At 45.4% G+C, this 16,378-nt stretch overlaps 1 protein-coding gene across 4 annotated transcripts in view; it reads left to right on the top strand.

Moving 5' to 3' along the window:
• The window catches only part of NFIC (nuclear factor I C), a 163,383-nt gene that overhangs the window by 30,528 nt on the left and 116,477 nt on the right, over nucleotides 1-16,378 (top strand). Inside the window, exon 1 of one of the 4 annotated variants that reach the window (XM_063147194.1) lies at nucleotides 2,196-2,227. The exons of the other annotated variants lie outside the window; for them this stretch is intronic. Coding sequence (XP_063003264.1) covers nucleotides 2,213-2,227 — 15 coding nt within the window. The 5' untranslated portion in view covers nucleotides 2,196-2,212. Of the gene's footprint in view, nucleotides 1-2,195; nucleotides 2,228-16,378 lie in introns of those variants that run through there. 4 annotated transcript variants of the gene reach the window in all.

Here is a 16,378-nt window from a genome sequence, read left to right as displayed (position 1 = left end):
TATAGGGGAAGAATCCACACATGTATTAATACCGTTTAAGAAGAGTCCTTTTAACGGTGAATTGAAATGTTTCAAAAGCACCAAAATGCTAATGAAGAGACATACCCTGCTTGGTGTGCCCCGCCATGCCGGCTGCAAAACAGAGGCGCTCGCTCTCTTTTCCCTCCCTCCCTCGGCAAGCCTGCGGCGGGTGCTTCCCATTTAAAGGGGCCAATTGAGCTACAAAATGACATTGAGCTGTAGCCAAAGTTTAAGAAATTGTACCAGGAGTTTTGGTTACAGAAGGAAATTTCTGATCGCTGTCCTGCACTATAGAGAGTGGTTCAGAAGCTCCTGGTTGCATTTCCAACATCATATTTGGTGGAATGTGGTTTTAGTGTGGTCTGCCTACTTCTCTCCAAGCAAAGAAATCGACTCCAGATTACTAAACGTGGTGGTTTAAGACTCATGTTAAATGACTTTAAACCAGACATTGGGAAACTGGTATCACTTCATCAAGCCCATCCATCACATTAAGAATTTACAGAATAGTGAGGTACTCTACCCTAGTTACTAAATGGGATATCTAATATTCTTGCTAAATGACTATCAGACTTTGAAAAGATGATATCACTGGATCAAGTTCATCAATTACGTTTAATTGAATAAACTAAAAAAAATTAATTGGATTTTGAATAAATATTCAATTAATTGTTACTGTTTTGAATTTTGTTGTTATTATCTTCCTTAGTGGGTCGTTGAAAACCGCTATTCTGAATAATGATTTTTGTAGGGTAGGGAGCACTGGGCATGAGTTTGTGGAACCAAGGGGGCGGTGACCTGAAAAAGTTTGGGAACCACTGCTGTAAACCATGGTTAAGCATTCCGTTAGCCATTTTTTGCTTAAGCAGCATGGTTTAGTGTGTTGTCTGAACGGGGTCATTAGGTTATATGTGTGCCTATTAGCTATACCTTATTTTCATTTTTACTTTAGTGTGGGTGCCAAGCCCCCTATATAGCTCTTCAAAGCTCTCCTATCCCACCCCACCCCGTGCTAAGGTCTCGATCCAGATCAGGGCCCCTGAGCCTATTCTAGAGTAACGATAAAAAACTGTTACATACACAGTTATCCATGCTCTGATAACCTCTAGTTTGGATTACTGCAATGCGTTATACGTGGGGCTGCCTTTGAAAATGGTCCGGAAGCTTCAGCTGGTACAAATAGGGCAGCCCTTTTACTAACAGGGACAGGCCAGTGAGACCACATCACGCCAGTCCTTCTATAACTTCATTGGCTGCCAGTCCAGGTCCGGGCCCGATTCAAAGTGCTGGTACTAACATTCAAAGCCCTAACGGCTTGGGGCCAGGTTATTTGAAGGAACGCCTCCTCCCATATGTACCTGCCCGGACCTTAAGATCATCCGTAGGGGTCCTTCTCCGTGAGCCCCTGTCAAAGGAAGTGAGGCAGGTGGCTACCAAGAGCAGGGCCTTCTCTGCTGTGGCACCCCGGCTGTGGAACGAGCTCCCCAGAGAGGTTCGCTTGGCACCTACACTGTATTCCTTCCGTCGCCAGCTGAAGACCTTTTAATTTTCTCAGTATTTTAACGCCTACTTTAACTTAAATTTAAACTTTGCTGTTTTAATTCCGCATTTTAATCTTTATCAATTTCTGCTGCATGGTTTTATCCTGGTTGTGCTTTTTTATCCTGTATTTGTGTTTTTAGACGGTGGGTTGTTTCGTTGTGCTTTTCACGGTTTTAATTTTTGTGAACTGCCCAGAGAGCTTTGGCTATCGGGTGGTATAAAAATGCAATAAATAAATAAATAAATAAAAATAGTGTTTGATTTGGACCAAAGTAAGATTCAAGAGGGTGACAATTTCGTCTTTGCCGCAGGCAGCAAAACGTCTTGAGCTGTCCTGCCCGGTCTCTCTGTCCTCCCCGCTCTCTCTGATCTGTCTTTCCTTCCGATTTGTTTTTTTTAAAATTTTTCTCCTTCCTTCCTTTCTTCTTGGGGCGGGGATGTGAACTTTTCACCTCCGCAAGACCTAGGACCCGGTGATTTGTGGTCTTCTGACAACCAATCGCCTCTGAAAGCGGCCAGCTCCCTCCCTTGCGGGAAAAGACCCGGGGCTATTTTTATCCTGGTGAGTGAGTTGCTACTTTCGTAGTGGCCTGGATTTTCACCTCCTGGTAACGGCTGTTTTTGCGGGACGGGAGTGAGTGGGTGACAGATGGACACGCAAAGGGTGAGTAAGGGCAGTGAGGGTACGGGTTCCGCTACAAGAAGACGGATCGTGGCTTTTGCCCGGAACGGTGCAGCAGCCTGGCGGGGCAATTGTATTCCCTGATAGATTTGCTTCCCCCTGTGATTTGCTGGTCTGTGTCACTCCGATCTTGACGTGTGTGTGTTTTGAAGAAAAATAGACAATTGCTTCTCGGCAGAGCCAATATCAGAAATTAATTTACAACGTTGTGTTCTTCTCCCGCACCCTGCCAAAGCCCTGGAAACGGCGAGAGTTCCTCGGCCTTTAGTAATGTAAAATTTTGAAAGTTACGTCCAGCATTTAAACCTGAGATCTGTATTCAGTGCTGGAAATTGTGCAAAGGCAGAATCGTTTGAGCATATGCAGAACGCCTTTCCTTTCCGGCTGAGTTAGAGACAGTTCTCACCCTTCTATGATTATTGGGTAAGGGGTTCTGTGTGAGAGTTCTAGGTCTGCTTAAGCATCAGAAATTAACCTCGAGCGTTAAAGCATTCATGGCTTTTCTGGAGAAGGGAGCCCACTTAGGTTAAAATGTTGCTGTGTGAATTTAAAAGCTACGCTTGTGAAATAATAGCATCATCATCATCATAGAATCATAGAATCATAGAATAGCAGAGTTGGAAGGGGCCTACAAGGCCATCGAGTCCAACCCCCTGCTCAATGCAGGAATCCACCCTAAAGCATCCCTGACAGATGGTTGTCCAGCTGCCTCTTGAATCATCATCATCATCAATGTAGTGCTTTATGTACACTTCCTTGCCAGTAACAACAACCTTGTAAGGTAGGTCAATATATTATTATGCCCACAATGCAGACCGGGAAGACTGAGGCAGAGGCAGTGGCTTTCTTTAGACTACCTAATAAGTAAAGGTGAGAGGTGATCCTCAAACCGAAGCCTTCATAGAATCATAGAATCATAGAATAGCAGAGTTGGAAGGGGCCTACAAGGCCATCGAGTCCAACCCCCCGGTCAATGCAGGAATCCACCCTAAAGCATCCCTGACAGATGGTTGTCCAGCTGCCTCTTGAAGGCCTCTAGTGTGGGAGAGGCCACAACCTCACCAGGCAACTGGTTCCATTGTCGTACTGCTCTAACAGTCAGGAAGTTTTTCCTGATGTCCAGCTGGAATCTGGCTTCCTTTTGTAGACACTCAGATCTGCCCTCTTTATATTAGGACGCACTTGTGGCTTTTATTATTATTGGAATCAAATTTATTATTATTGTAGTTTACTATTTTTACCCCACTCTTCTTTCAAGGAGCTGAGGGCAATGGGCATAGTTCCACCCCCCCCCCTCCTGGTTAATTCTCACAACCGCCTTGTGAGGCTAACGTGGAAGGTCACTCAGTTTTATAGCTGGGCAGAATTTTGGACTCAGGTCTTCCCAGATCAGGAAACAGGGTTGGTATTGAAGTTTGGCACGGCTGAGCACCTCCAAAGGACCCACACCCCAGCAGGGACCCACTGACAAGAGACCCCTCCTCTTCCCCACTGCAGCCTGCTTGTTTACCTGCCTGCCACTCTGACAATGGCACAGCCTCCTTGCTCCCTGTCAACCCCCTGCTCAATGCAGGAATCCACCCTAAAGCATCCCTGACAGATGGTTGTCCAGCTGCCTCTTGAATGCCTCTAGTGCGGGAGAGCCCACAACCTCCCTAGGTCATTGGTTCCATTGTCGTACTGCTCTAACAGTCAGGATGCTTTTCCTGATGTCCAGCTGGAATCTGGCTTCCTGGTGTTTAGGATGGAGACCCACGGAGGAAGGGGCCCCAGGATGATCAGAGGTCTAGAAACAAAGCCCTATGAAGAGAGACTGAAAGAACTGGGCATGTTTAGCCTGGAGAAGAGAAGATGGAGGAGAGACATGATAGCACTCTTCAAATACTTGAAAGGTTGTCACACAGAGGAGGGCCAGGATCTCTTCTCGATCCTCCCAGAGTGCAGGACACGGAATAACGGGCTCAAGTTACAGGAAGCCAGATTCCAGCTGGCCATCAGGAAAAACTTCCTGACTGTTAGAACAGTACGACAATGGAACCAGTTACCTAGGGAGGTTGTGGGCTCTCCCACACTTGAGGCCTTCAAGAGGCAGCTGGACAACCATCTGTCAGGGATGCTTTAGGGTGGATTCCTGCATTGAGCAGGGGGTTGGACTCGATGGCCTTGTAGGCCCCTTCCAACTCTGCTATTCTATGATTCTGTGATTCTATGTCTTGTCCAAAGCCCCTCCAAAACCTGGAGCTGACACTAGGAAAGCCCTCCTCTGCCTGAGGTTTTGGAGTCCATCGGAGTCCATGGTACTGAGCTAGATGGACCAGGAGCCTGACTCCGAATAAGAGAGTTCTACATTTTCTTGGAGATTGGTAGTGGCTTCCTTCATTGAAAAAGTGCTGTTTTGAGGCTGTGAAAGGAGTGTAGCCGAAGCTCTCTGGGCGGTTTACAACGGGACACATGGGTTGGGACCGCCATACCTGATGGAACGCCTCTACTGACATGAACCTACCCAGTACACTGCACTCAACATCTAAGGTCCTCCTCCGAGTGCCTACTCCGAGGGAAGCTCGGAGGATGGCAACAAGGGAGAGGGCCTTTTCAGTGGTGGCCCCCCAATTGTGGAATGATCTTCCCGATGAGGCTCGCCTGGCGCCAACATTGTTATCTTTTCGGCACCAGGTCAAGACTTTTCTCTTCTCCCAGGCATTTTAACAGCATTTAACAATGTTACGTTTGTTTTTAATGGACCCCAGAATAGTTGTTTTTAAATGGATGTTGTCTGTTTTTGTTTGTATTTTATTTATTTATTTATTTATTTATCTATTTTATTTATTTAAAACATTTAGATCCCGCTTTTTGTGGTTTTAAATTTTGTATATTTCTTTTTAGTGTTCACTGTTTTTCACCTTTGCAAACCGCCCAGAGAGCTTTGGCTATGGGGCGGTATATAAATGTAATAAATAATAATAATAGTAATAATGGAAAATACAATTTGGATTGTAGCATCATCTGCAGAGATGCTCTGGTCGTGTAATTTTGTTCCCACTGGGTGAGTTGGGCCCTGTCAGGGCTGGCCTGTAGGGAGCGAAGAGCCACTCAAGAAAGCAATAGTCAGGATTATATTTATTTATTTATTTATTATTTTTATTTATTGCACTTATATACCGCTCCCATAGCCAGGGCTCTCTGGGCGGTTTACAGAAATTCTAAAATTAAGATAAAAACTAGTATACAAAATTTAAAATTCTAAAACACAGAACATACCCACATAAAGCATTAAAAACCGTTTAAAAAACTAAACATGTGGGTGATTAAGATGTGCCGCCATATGCCTGGGCAAAGAGGAAAGTCTTAAACTGGCGCCGGAAAGATAGCAGCGTTGGTGCCAGGCGAGCCTCGTCAGGGAGATCATTCCATAGTCTGGGGGCCACCACCGAAAAGGCCCTGTCCCTCGTATCCACACTCCGAGCCTCTCTCGGAGTAGGCACCCGGAGGAGGACCTTAGATGTTGAACGTACTGACCGGATATATTCACTTCGGGAGAGGCGTTCCATCAGGTATTGTGGTCCCAAGCCGTGTACGGCTTTATAGGTCAAAACCAGCACCTTGAATTGGGCTCGGAAACATACAGGCAGCCAGTGCAAGTGGACCAGAGCAGGTGTTATGGTTGAACCTTCTGGTTCCTGAAATCAATCTGGCCGCTGCATTTTGCACTAGCTGCAGCTTCCGAACCGTCTTCAAAGGGAGCCCTACGCAGAGAGCATTGCAGTAATCTAACTCGGAGGTTTCCAGAGCATGGACAACTGAAGCCAGGTTATCCCTGTATAGATAGTGAAGAACCAGGGGGCAGGAGGTCAGGACAGAAGAATAACCAAAACTGCAGGTCCTTGGCAAAGCTCAAGCAAGGTTTAACTAACACAGGAAGCCCTTTTAGACTCCTTCCTATCCAGAAGAATCCAGTGACCAGTCCTGTGGTTGGAGTGAGCCCAGGCCATGAAGGTCCTTCACAGAGAAGCTGCCACTTGAAGTTCAGGGCCTCAGCCCTGTAGCACATCTTCACACGGATCTCAGCATCACCTGACAGGCCTACAGCGGGGGCCAAAATGGCGGACACTTTTTGAAATTTTCCCGTTTTGCCACTTTGCTGCTTATAGAAAATGTTCGGTTTCACGAAATTCCAATGTTTATATCTCAACTGAAAGACCTGATTCGCGTAATACAACAACCCAGCTTCTTTTCCTGGGTGTCCAATCAACTCTTTTCTTTGGTGCCATTGCCCTATTTAGGATGGACGTACGTACACTTTTAATTTGAGAAATACTTCAAATATTCACACAATCTCCAATTGCGCTTCAGCTAAAGAATAAACCGCAAAACCGGCGTTCCCCAACTTGACACATGAAGTATCGCAGCTACTGACACGTGATTGGTCCACAGAACAAGGACTGTGATTGGCCAGTAGGGTTTGCAATTCCAATCCGCTCTTCACCCAATCACACCTGGGTTGGTTTTTAGACTAAAGTAAACATAACTTTTTTTTTTGTACTGCAGATATTTGCATTCTGCTGTTTGTGTTTTTGTATTGAATTCAGCATTAAATTCTCTTTCAATTGATATATAAATGTTTGAAACCGAACATTTTCTATAAGCATGCAAAGTTGCAAAACCTGAAAATGTCGAAAAGTGTCCACAATTTTGTGCTTTTTGTACGGATGCGTCCCATCATTTGAACTGTCAACTCAAGAGTAGTCAGAGAGGTTCTCTCTGATTCTGTTGTTTTGCTTTACTTCGCCTTGTATTCCACTTCTCTGATATTCTGAATTTTTAATATTAATTCCTGGAATTAGAGCGCATGCAGACAGCAGCAGCTTTTGGCTCCTTTCATGTGTTTGCTTCTACATTACTGAGGTCTCAATAGAACACTGCAAAAAACCCAAAACTTTGCACAATTGGTTGTTCATATGATTCCTTTTCATGCTGTGTTTTGCTGATGCACACGGCTGCTTCTGAGCGTCAGTAAAACACCACACAAAAGCAATCTTGATTCAGCTGTATGTATGATCACATCAAGATTAACTATTTTGCAGTGTTTTAGTCAAAGCACAGATGCATGGGGGAGTGTGGGACAGGACGTTAGTGTACAGGATCACTTCTCGATCATCCCAGAGCGCAGGACACGGAATAACAGGCTGAAGTTACAGGAAGCCAGATTCCGGCTGGACATCAGGAAAAACTTTTTGACTGTTAGAGCAGTACAACAATGGAACCAGTTACCCAAGGAGGTTGTGGGCTCTCCCACACTAGAGGCCTCCAAAAGGCAGCTGGACCACCTTCTGTCAGGTATGCTTTAAGGTGGATTCCTGCATTGAGCAGGGGGTTGGACTCGATGGCCTTATAGGCCCCTTCCAACTCTACAATTCTATGAAAGCAGTGGTAAAGCTGGCATGCATTGCACTCTGAACAAAATTCAGGATTAAGCAATCAAACAAGGAACGATTCCTAACGCACCAGTCCCACTTTGGAAATAAGACCAAATGATTCAGAACTAAGAATGAAGGAGAAATTCATTTAGTTCGCATTTTAATGCCAACTTACCCAATGTCACACTTTCAAAGCACAGTGCAAATAGAAACTCAGTTTGACATTTCAACTTCTCCGAATTTTGCAATGGACTTCTCCAGTTTTTTAAAAAAGGTGTACAAACATGGATATGTTGGAGAAAATCAGAGAATCATAGAATAGTAGAGTTGGAAGGGTCTTATAGGGCCATCAAGTCCAACCCCCTGCTCAATGCAGGAATCCACCTTAAAGCATCCCTGACAGATGGCTGTCCAGCTGCCTCTAGTGTGGGAGAGCCCACAACCTCCCTAGGTCATTGGTTCCATTGTCATACTGCTCTAACAGTCGGGACATTTTCCCTGATGTTTTGTTGTACTGCTCTAACTGTCAGGAAGTGTTTCCTGATCTCCATCCGGAATCTGCCTTCCTGTAACTTGATCCCCTCATTCCATGACCTGCACTCTGGGAGAATCGAGAAGGGATCCTGGCCCTCCTCTGTGTGGCAACCTTTCAAGGACTTGAAGAGGGCTATCATCTCTCCCCTCCATCATAGAATAGTCGAGTTGGAAGGGGCCTATAAGGCCATCCAGTCCAACCCCTGCTCAATGCAGGAATCCACCCTGAAGCATCCCTGACAGATGGCTGTCCAGCTGCCTCTTGAACACCTCTAGTGTGGGAGAGCCCACAACCTCCTAGGTCACTAGTTCTATTGCCGTACTGCTCTAACAGTCAGGACGTTTTTCCTGATGTGAAGTATCAGGAAATAATGTGAAGTATTAGGAAACAATTTGCAAAAAAATGTGTAAGGCAAAAATGCGTACACAGATTTTTGGAGAAATATACCACGTGCACCTGAATTTTCATGCAAATTTCTTTTAAAAAATAAATAAATATTAATATGAGAAACTGAGAAGAACTGAAATTGGCAGTTTTAGCCGTCGCTATTCAAAAGTGCAAAATCTGAACGAGGCGAATTTCAGACGCTCCTTCTGTTTGTCTGTCCAAAACATTGCAAGATGTTAAACGTTCACGGTCGTCTTCCATACAATACCTTTGGTTGCTAGTACGGAAGAATGCAACAGACCGGCTGGCCAAATGGCTCTGTGGATCGTTTCCCCCCACATCCCCCCACACCCACTTCATCTGGTCTGGGCCCTTGAAAGCGGATTAACTCCACATGGCGTCTTTGTACTGGGGCTAATCCAGCAGGAGGGAAAGTTGTCAGAGTGGCCGATCGGATTTCAGGCTCTGTCCTGGGATTGCAGTTCATGGCTGATCCCTCCCTAATCCTAATGCACCCAAACTGGTGCAAGGGCTTCTGCTGAGGACAGTCTTTATTTATTTATTTATTTATTACATTTATATACCGCCCCATAGCCGAAGCTCTCTGGGCGGTTTACAAACGTTAAAAACATTAAAAACGTTAAAACCATCAAACACATAAAAGCAACACGGTATCCATTTAAAAACAACAGTTCTGGGGTCCGTTAAAAACCAACGAACTTACGTTAAATGCCTGGAAGGAGAAAAAGGTCTTAACCAGGCGCAGAAAAAATAACAATGTTGGTGCCAGGCGAGCCTGATTGGGGGAGATAATTCCATAATTGGGGGGCCACCACCGAAAAGGCCCTCTCCCTTGTTGCCATCCTCCGAGTTTCCCTCGGGGTAGGCACTCGGAGGAGGACCTTAGATGTTGAGCGCAGTGTACAGGTAGGTTCATGTCGGGAGAGGCGTTCCGTCAGGTATGGTGGTCCAAAGCCGTGGAAGGCTTTATAGGTTAAAACCTGTTTTTATACTGTGTTTTATACTTTGAATGGTTTTAGTTTTTGTGAACCTCCCACGGAGCTTCGACTATTGGGTGGTATAAAAATTCAATAAATAATAATAATAATAATAATAATAATAATAATAATAATAATAATAATAATACCCAGCACCAGGGCTTCTGACAGGCCTTGGAGGGAGAGGACGATAAGGAATGGGTGAGAATTCCATTCCATACATTTTTGATAAGAAGTTATCAAAATTTGCCAAGTGGTTCATGCTTAGAACAAAAAGAATTTGAGGTTTATTTATTTATTTTTTTTAAAAAAATCAAACGTGGGAGAATCCAACATTGACAGATTTGTTCATCGAGGCCCAGAGCTTTGAGTGATTTGCTCTTCAAAGTCTGGGGTTGAATTCCTGTATATTCAGCCATGTTAGTGCTTAATTAAGGGGGCCACCTCTTTTTTTCAGACAGGCCCCTATATTTTAGCAGCTATAAGGCAAGTGGGTATAACGTGGTCCTCACCGTGCTGGGATTAGCGGTATCTATTGAATTTGGACAGTGCATGGGTGAGAGTTTTGTTTCCGTTCATTTCTGATAAGAATTTACCAAAATTTGCAAAGTTCTTCATGTTCAGGAAAGAATCATAGAATCATAGAATCATAGAATAGCAGAGTGGGAAGGGGCCTACAAGGCCATCGAGTCCAACCCCCTGCTCAATGCAGGAATCCAACCTAAAGCATCCCTGACAGAGGGTTGTCCAGCTGCCTCTTGAAGGCCTCTAGTGTGGGAGAGCCCACAACCTCACCAGGCAACTGATTCCATTGTCGTACTGCTCTAACAGTCAGGAAGTTTTTCCTGATGTCCAGCTGGAATCTGGCTTCCTTTAACAGTTGCCCGTTATTCCATGTCCTGCACTCTGGGAGGATCGAGAAGAGATCCTGGCCCTCCTCTGTGTGACAACCTTTTAAGTATTTGAAGAGTGCTCTCATGTCTCCCCTCAATCTTCTCTTCTCCAGGCTAAACATGCCCAGTTCTTTCAGTCTCTCTTCATAGGGCTTTGTTTCCAGACCTCTGATCATCCTGGTTGCCCTCTTCTGAACACGCTCCAGCTTGTCTGCGTCCTTCTTGAACTGTGGAGCCCAGAACTGAACACAATACTCTAGATGAGGCCTAACCAGGGCCGAATAGAGAGGAACCAGTACCTCACGCGATTTGGAAGCTATACTTCTATTAATGCAGCCCAAAATAGCATTTTCCTTTCTTGCAGCCATATTGCACTGTTGGCTCATATTCAGCTTGCAATCTACAACAATTCCAAGGTTCTCTGATTCTGTGAGTTTTCAGCATCAACAGACATCTATTTCTCACCAACTGCAGCTGCCACTAAGAACATGTGTAAACTTTTTTCAGAAGTTGGAGGGTTGGGGCACCATAGTGGATGCTATGTTGCCTACCACTGATATGATTGCTGCAAGATCCTTACTGTACAACGTCCTACTGATGTCCACGTGCGTTTTTGTGCGTTATCTTTCAGCAGCTTGACCTGATTGCATGTGTAATTGCATCTAGATGAATTGCATGCAGGGTTTTCATGGCGCACACATGCACAGCGGTAAAACAGCACAAAAAGGGAACTTGGTGTAATCATGCATTCAGTTGTGATTATTTGTGGTCAGGGGGAGAAACCTATTCTGCCAGTGTGCTTCTGTTTGTCTTTAATGTAGAGGAGGTAGGACCCATGCCAAGCCACCAAGAAAAAGAAGGGGGGAAAGGAAAAGGGACTTTCGTCTAGAGAAGTATGAGAATTTTGTGTCACTTTTCAAATCACTTGAAAATGCCCCATTTGCAATCTCGAACGCAAAGACATCCTCACGTTCAGAAAAGGTGTACTTGAAAAATGCACCGTATTTTCCAAATGCCCAGCTTTCTCGAAACGCACCCATTTTAAAACGACGGGCGAAATTTCTGCAAATTTGGGGAAATGTTTGTGCGCATTTTGTGTCCAACAGCTGTTGGTTTCGCGCAGTTTTCCGGGTCGTGCCAAATGAACAGTGATCACAAATGTGAACGCAAATCAAGGAGAGACAAGCTTCAGAGAAGCTTGGTGAGCGTCATCGTTGTTCAGAGAAGCTTGGTGAGCGTCATCGTTGTTCAGAGAAGCTTGGTGAGCTTCAGCGATGGTCAGAGAAGCTGGGTGAGCTCCACCGATGGTCAGAGAAGCTCGGTGAGCTCCACCGATGGTCAGAGAAGCTCGTTGAGCTCCACCGATGGTCAGAGAAGCTCGTTGAGCTCCACCGATGGTCAGAGAAGCTCGTTGAGCTCCACCGATGGTCAGAGAAGCTCGTTGAGCTCCACCGATGGTCAGAGAAGCTCGTTGAGCTCCACCGATGGTCAGAGAAGCTGGGTGAGCTCCACCGATGGTCAGAGAAGCTCGTTGAGCTCCACCGATGGTCAGAGAAGCTCGTTGAGCTCCACCGCTGGTCAGAGAAGCTCGGTGAGCTCCACCGCTGGTCAGAGAAGCTCGGTGAGCTCCACCGCTGGTCAGAGAAGCTCGTTGAGCTCCACCGATGGTCAGAGAAGCTCGTTGAGCTCCATCGATGGTCAGAGAAGCTCGGTGAGCTCCTCCGCTGGTCAGAGAAGCTCGTTGAGCTCCACCGATGGTCAGAGAAGCTCGTTGAGCTCCACCGATGGTCAGAGAAGCTCGTTGAGCTCCACCGATGGTCAGAGAAGCTGGGTGAGCTCCACCGATGGTCAGAGAAGCTCGGTGAGCTCCTCCGCTGGTCAGAGAAGCTCGGTGAGCTCCACCGATGGTCAGAGAAGCTCGTTGAGCTCCACCGATGGTCAGAGAAGCTCGTTGAGCTCCACCGATGGTCAGAGAAGCTCGTTGAGCTCCACCGATGGTCAGAGAAGCTCGTTGAGCTCCACCGATGGTCAGAGAAGCTCGGTGAGCTCCACCGATGGTCAGAGAAGCTCGGTGAGCTCCACCGATGGTCAGAGAAGCTCGGTGAGCTCCATCGATGGTCAGAGAAGCTCGGTGAGCTTCACCGCTGTTCAGAGAAGCTTGGTGAGCTTCACCGCTGTTCAGAGAAGCTTGATGAGCTACACCGCTGTTCAGAGAAGCTTGATGAGCTACACCGATGGTCAGAGAAGCTTGGTGAGCTACACCGATGTTCAGAGAAACTTGGTGAGCTTCATCATTGCTTGTCCGCCCGTATCTACTTCTGTCACTTCTGTGTGAGAGTAGGAAGGGCAGCGGGAAGCCAGCTGAAGGAAGCCTTTTGGGTAGATCACTTGTGGTTTGCCAGTAGCCATGCCTCCCATGGCCGCCATTTTGTGGTGTGATGCCCAGGACGTGTTTTTTTAAATTGCCAACCATGCCCACGAGTTCAAAATGGTTGCCTACCCATGTCGTAGTTAACCCGTAATTGAGGAGGAGCAGATCATAAAAAGCAAAATTTAAAAACAGTGATGGAACGAATGGGGGAAATCGGTTTGTTCCTACAAAACTCTTAGATCAGGGGTGTGTTTGAACAGATGACCCATCTGTTAAGAATCCTGAACAAGGGCGTGGTCCTTTACAATCCCAGAGATATTTTTGGAGCTGCCGTGCGTTGCCTTGGCTCGTGCGTTTCTCTGCCTTTAACTGTCTTTGATCAGCTCCCAATAGCCAGCTGTTATGAATTATCATCTGAACCACTGTGGCCTGGAATCACCTCCCTGCTTCTGGAAAACAGAGAGGTGCTGGGGCTGGATTCTCATCTCGCTTGACTTCCCAAATCATGAGTGGAAACTCGAATGCCGATCTTCCGATTCGATGTGTACATTTTCAAACAGAGTTTCTGAATCCTGGGTGCGTTTAAAAATAATTAGTTTAGGGCGTGTTTAAAGGTGGAACCCTCTCAATGTGGCGTACAAGATTTAAAAAACCATATAAAGTAGATTCAGTAAAAATCAGGAAGAATATATAAAGTAAAAATCCATAAAAACAGTGATTATCAATAAAAAATAAAAACAGAAGGTTCCAATAAAACCAGAAGCCTAATGCCAGGGAAATCAGGTAGGTTCTCAGAATCTGAAAAGAAGGGGCTTGATGAACTAATTCAACAGATATAGGGCCACCGTTGAGAAGGCCATGTTTTTGAACTCAGCAATCTAACTGCCCTTGATGGTAGGCAAGTGAGAAGGGCCTCTGCTGATAACCTCAGAGTATAGGCAGGTTGGTAAAAGAGAAGTTGTTCTTTTCTCTCTGTGTCTTCAGTTTTGGGGGTGAATTTGAACTTTGGCAATGAAGTCGGGTCTCTGCTCTCTAGGACAGTGGTTCCCAATTAGCTAAGTACTGTGGACCCCTTGTTTTTCAAATGCCAAGCCATGGACCCTCTCCTTTTGAAAAAAAAAATGTTATCTCTATGGTAGTTACCTGTGCGAAGCAATTTTTTGGAGAAAATAAGGGGTAGCCCCTAATAAGCAAAGGATTTTAGGGATGCTAAAAAACAGACTATACAATTTGTGAGATTACCACGCAAAAATGACAATGCTTTAGTTAGGAATATAAAGACGAATTTAATTTGACTAACGTCTCGTTTACAATTGAACAAATTGTGACCTGTCTAGCAGCTACTAAACCTAAAAGTGATGGGAGAAATTATGCCTTTTTTTTTTTTTTGTCCTGAACAATCCCTTCCACATCCGGTTTAATATTTCCTACTTTTAATCTCAAATCTGGATCAACTTCGAGCCGATTTCTAGGCTTATTCTTCGTATAACAAAATGTCGAAAATGTTTGTTCTCAAAGATATGTGGAACAAAAGGGAACTAGATGTTTCAAAGCTAACTTCTTATAATCAGGAAAAACCGTCACCCAGAATTGGTCTGGTCTATATTCTTTGAAAAATGATTCCAATGAACCATCACAAGTCACGTCAACAAGTGCATCTCGCTCTTCCGCAGAGAGAGTTGTTAGTTGTCCATCACCACATTCAAAAGGATTCCTTCTCCAGGAGTTTTCAGGATTAGGTGCAGGGAAGGAATCTCTGAAGCTAGTCGCTAAATCACGCAGGTGCTCAGGGATGTTATATTTTCCTTCTGGTAGGAATTCGTTGTCAGTGGACTCCAGAAATGAATGGTGAATATGTGAATGGTGCCACAGACGCCCTTGGGTCCGCGGACCACCAATTGAGAACCACTGCTCTAAGAGATTATAGGACAGACAGCTGGATTTGGGAGTGTGTTAATTCAGCTGCAATTCTGCTGTGGATTTCTTTATGAACCCCCCCAATGGAAACTAAATCACTCTTTTTCCTGTTTGTAAAACGGGCATTGTGGTGACCTGCCTTTGATTGTTGGTATTTTCATAATTATTTAATTTATTTATTTATTTACAATATTTATATACCGCTCCCCATTGAAAATTTTGGAGCGGTGTACAAGATAAAATAAAAACAGAATAAAACAGAATAGAGAGGTTCCTATTCGGCCCTGGTTAGGCCTCATCTAGAGTGTTGCGTCCAGTTCTGGGCTCCACAATTCAAGAAGGACGCAGACAAGCTGGAGCGTGTTCAGAGGAGGGCAACCAGGATGATCAGGGGTCTGGAAACAAAGCCCTATGAAGAGAGACTGAATCAACTGGGCATGTTTAGCCTGGAGAAGAGAAGAGTGAGGGGAGACATGAGAGCACTCTTCAAATACTTAAAAGGTGGTCACACAGAGGAGGGCCAGGATCTCTTCTCGATCCTCCCAGAGTGCAGGACACGGAATAACGGGCTCAAGTTAAAGGAAGCCAGATTCCAGCTGGACATCAGGAAAAACTTCCTGACTGTTAGAGCAGTACGACAATGGAACCAGTGACCTAGGGAGGTGGTGGGCTCTCCCACACTAGAGGCCTTCAAGAGGCAGCTGGACAACCTTCTGTCCGGGATGCTTTAGGATGGATTCCTGCATTGAGCAGGGGGTTGGACTCGATGGCCTTGTAGGCCCCTTCCAACTCTGTTATTCTATGATTCTATGATTCTATGACTTTAAAATAGATTTTAAAAGAATCAAAATGTAGAGCTCTGACAACCAGTTATTCTTAGAAATGTTCGTATTGCAACGTGGGATCTCCTCGCCTGCCTCGTCGGGGAGGTGGAGCGTGAGCGTGCGTGCTAGGACCCGAAAGATGGTGAACTATGCCTGGGCAGGGTGAAGCCAGAGGAAACTCTGGTGGAGGTCCGTAGCGGTCCTGACGTGCAAATCGGTCGTCCGACCTGGGTATAGGGGCGAAAGACTAATCGAACCATCTAGTAGCTGGTTCGTATTGCAGGCTGCTACTCTGGTTTGCTTCGTGTGTGCTTTTGCGTTCTCACCAGCTACATGCGAAATCTCTTGAAATTATTCCCCCTTAAAGTTCAGCTCCTTCTCCGGTCTGACTGAACATGCAATGTGAATGGAGTGTCAGTGCAAGAGTAAAATAATATTTTAATCTCATGTTTAAGAATATGCATGTTTACTTGTATGTTTATTTATTTATTTATTTATTTGTTGTTGTTGTTAATTCCAAGGAAGCGGTTTCTATGCTAAACCGGTGTCTGTTGGCAGTAATGGATTGGATGAGGGCGAACAAATTGAAGCTTAATCCAGATAAGACAGAGGTGCTCCTGGTCAGTCGAAAGGCAGATCAGGGAATAGGGATTCGGCTTGTGCTGGATGGGGTTACACTCCCCCTGAGGACACAGGTCCGCAGCTTGGGTGTACTTCTGGATTCAGCTCTGAGCCTGGATGCCCAGGTTTTGGCGGAGTGCATTTGCACAGTTAAAGCGAGTGCGCCCGCTGCG

This window comes from Elgaria multicarinata, chromosome 23, assembly GCF_023053635.1.
Source record: "Elgaria multicarinata webbii isolate HBS135686 ecotype San Diego chromosome 23, rElgMul1.1.pri, whole genome shotgun sequence".
In the NCBI taxonomy this organism is placed as follows: domain Eukaryota; kingdom Metazoa; phylum Chordata; class Lepidosauria; order Squamata; family Anguidae; genus Elgaria; species Elgaria multicarinata.
Note: the sequence above shows the minus strand (reverse complement) of the source record. Positions and strands in the feature narration are given on the sequence as shown.